The sequence below is a fragment of the Tamandua tetradactyla genome, chromosome 5 (assembly GCF_023851605.1).
Source record: "Tamandua tetradactyla isolate mTamTet1 chromosome 5, mTamTet1.pri, whole genome shotgun sequence".
Taxonomy (NCBI): Eukaryota; Metazoa; Chordata; class Mammalia; order Pilosa; family Myrmecophagidae; genus Tamandua; species Tamandua tetradactyla.
The window spans coordinates 82828789-82831414 of record NC_135331.1 but is presented as its reverse complement, the minus strand read 5'-3'; the positions used below and the strand labels follow the sequence as shown (position 1 = coordinate 82831414).

The 2626-nt window shown below is 35.8% G+C and overlaps 1 protein-coding gene across 1 annotated transcript; it reads left to right on the top strand.

Annotated features, from left to right (window-relative positions):
• Window positions 1-763: 763 nt before the first annotated feature.
• Window positions 764-1711, top strand: LOC143683154 (olfactory receptor 5V1-like). The gene has a single exon (XM_077159388.1). The coding sequence runs from the start codon at window positions 764-766 to the stop codon at window positions 1709-1711; it is 948 nt and encodes a 315-aa protein (XP_077015503.1).
• Window positions 1712-2626: the final 915 nt, after the last annotated feature.

Here is a 2626-nt window from a genome sequence, read left to right as displayed (position 1 = left end):
GATAATAGCACCCATTCAAATAATAAAGATGAAAAACTACATGATATGTCTTACCATAGTGCATATTCCTGGAAAAATATGTTCCTTTTAGTCTAAAAGATTCTCTCTTCGTAGAAGTAACCACAATATCCAGAAACCTTGTATAATACCTACTTCTCCTTATTTCACATATTTCAACTCTAAAGGTCTTTGTGTGAGGACACCCTAACCATTTATCTACTGATTTTATTGACCCAATAAATAGCAATGGAATCACTGTTGGGTAATCTTTCTTTTCACATGCCCTCTTCAACTCCATAATCTGTAAAATATAAGCTATTATAATGGTGTATCAGCCTTCAAGGATGGAAATAGAGAGTAAGGATTGCTTTAAAGAAGCTAATGATGACCAAAGTTTCTTCTACAAACTGTATTCAGCAACATTAACCACATATCATCAAGAAAATGTAAGTGGACCTGACCTAGTTATTATTAACAGAAAATTCTTAGGATGTATGATGTACTTTTATTAAAACTACCTGTGCTTTGTATTTTACCCAGATTTCATTTACAGTTGAAACAGTGAAAGTATCCGCATGTGTGCTTGGTGATAGTTGTGATATGCTTTGCAAAGTGTGCTGCTTCTCTGTTTTGGAATCTCGTGTACATGGTAATAATTTTTATTTATGTCATTTTTGTTTCATTTTGCAGACCATTGCAGCACATGCTTATTGTAATCTGTGCTTCCCTTTGCCCAGTTCCCAAAAGGAAATCAGACAACATCATGGAAGGAAAGAACCAAACTGCTCTGTTGGAATTCATCATCTTGGGATTCTCCAATCTAAATGAATTGCAGTTTTTACTGTTCACCATCTTCACGCTGACTTATATCTGTACTTTGGGGGGAAATGTATTCATTATTTTGGTAAGCGTGGCTGATCCACGCCTACACACCCCAATGTATTATTTCCTAGGGAACTTGGCCTTTCTTGACATCTGCTACACCACCACCAATGTCCCTCAGATGATGGTACATCTTCTGTCAGAGAAGAAAAGCATTTCTTATGGAGGATGTGTGGCTCAACTGTTTGCATTCATTTTCTTTGTAGGATCAGAGTGCCTTCTCTTGGCAGCAATGGCTTATGATCGTTACATTGCCATCTGCAAACCCTTAAGATACTCAGTTATTATGAACAGAGTACTGTATAGCCAATTAGCAGCGTCATGCTGGACTGGTGGCTTCCTCAATTCAATGGTGCACACAGTACTGACATTCCGCCTGCCCTTTTGTGGCAACAACCAGATTAATTATTTCTTCTGTGACATCCCCCCTTTGCTGATCTTGTCTTGTGGGGACACTTCTGTCAATGAGCTGGCATTGCTCTCCATTGGGGTCTTCATCGGTTGGACTCCTTTACTGTGTATTATCCTTTCTTATCTTTACATAATCTCAACCATCTTGAGGATCCGCTCTTCAGAGGGGAGACACAAAGCCTTTTCTACCTGTGCTTCCCACCTGGTCATTGTTCTTCTCTATTATGGCAGTGCTATTTTCACATATGCACGTCCAATCTCATCTTACTCACTGGAGAAGGACAGATTGATCTCAGTACTGTATAGTGTTGTTACTCCCATGCTAAACCCTTTAATTTACACACTGAGGAATAAGGATATCAAAGCGGCTTTGAAAGCTATGGGGAGAAAATCACAGCTACCAACTTCCCTCTTTTGATATGTAACTGTCACTCATCTGTGGCCAATAAATGTATATTGGAAAATGAACTTTTTAACAAGTCATCTGTTTCTAGTAGCACTCAATTTAGAGGTTGATTGCACTATTGGGACAGATATTGAACAGTTGTACATATCAATCCTCAGTGCATATATTCTTGAGCTTTTGTTATTCCTGTGGTGAAAGACATAGATATTACTTATTAGATTTAACGTTCTTATTCTCCTTTCCACTCCTGAATCTTCCCTCCAAAATATGGTGCCCTTATTTCATGCAATATCTGTTGAAGGACTTCAAATTTGGATACTTTCATTCCTTCTTCATATTCCTCCCTATTTGCTTAGAATACATGAAAGCTTTTTCCTCATATGTGTTTATCATGCTTCTCTATTATCAGTACCAAATTAATGCTTTTGGTCATTCTTTATTAGGTTCTTCTTAATAAACTAACATCATCAATCACAACTCACATATATATGCTCACATATATATGTTGATTTTGACAGAATTTTGTGGATCATGATAAAGTGATGTTTCATCTCCAGATTTGTTGAAAATTAATTTTATTTTTATCATTTGATGTTGGACCAATGCCAATTTATCTTCATGTTGTAAAGAAGGCAGTGATATTTTCTCAGTTCCAGCTTATATTCTTTACTCTATTCAAAAGGTGAAATAGCCTAAAATTATTTTTCTAGAAATAAGTCCAAGTGACAGGTTAATATTTTTAAGACATCTTAGGTTTAGAAAAACTTTTTCTAAAAATTTAGACAACAGAAAGAGAGAAAAATAGGTTCCTCTTAGAGAAATACAAATTCTCAGAGTAACTCAATTTAACGAAAGCAATAGGAATTTCATATAATAAAAAGAAAGGTACTAAATGACTGCTTTTTATGTAATAACCTTGTAAAACTG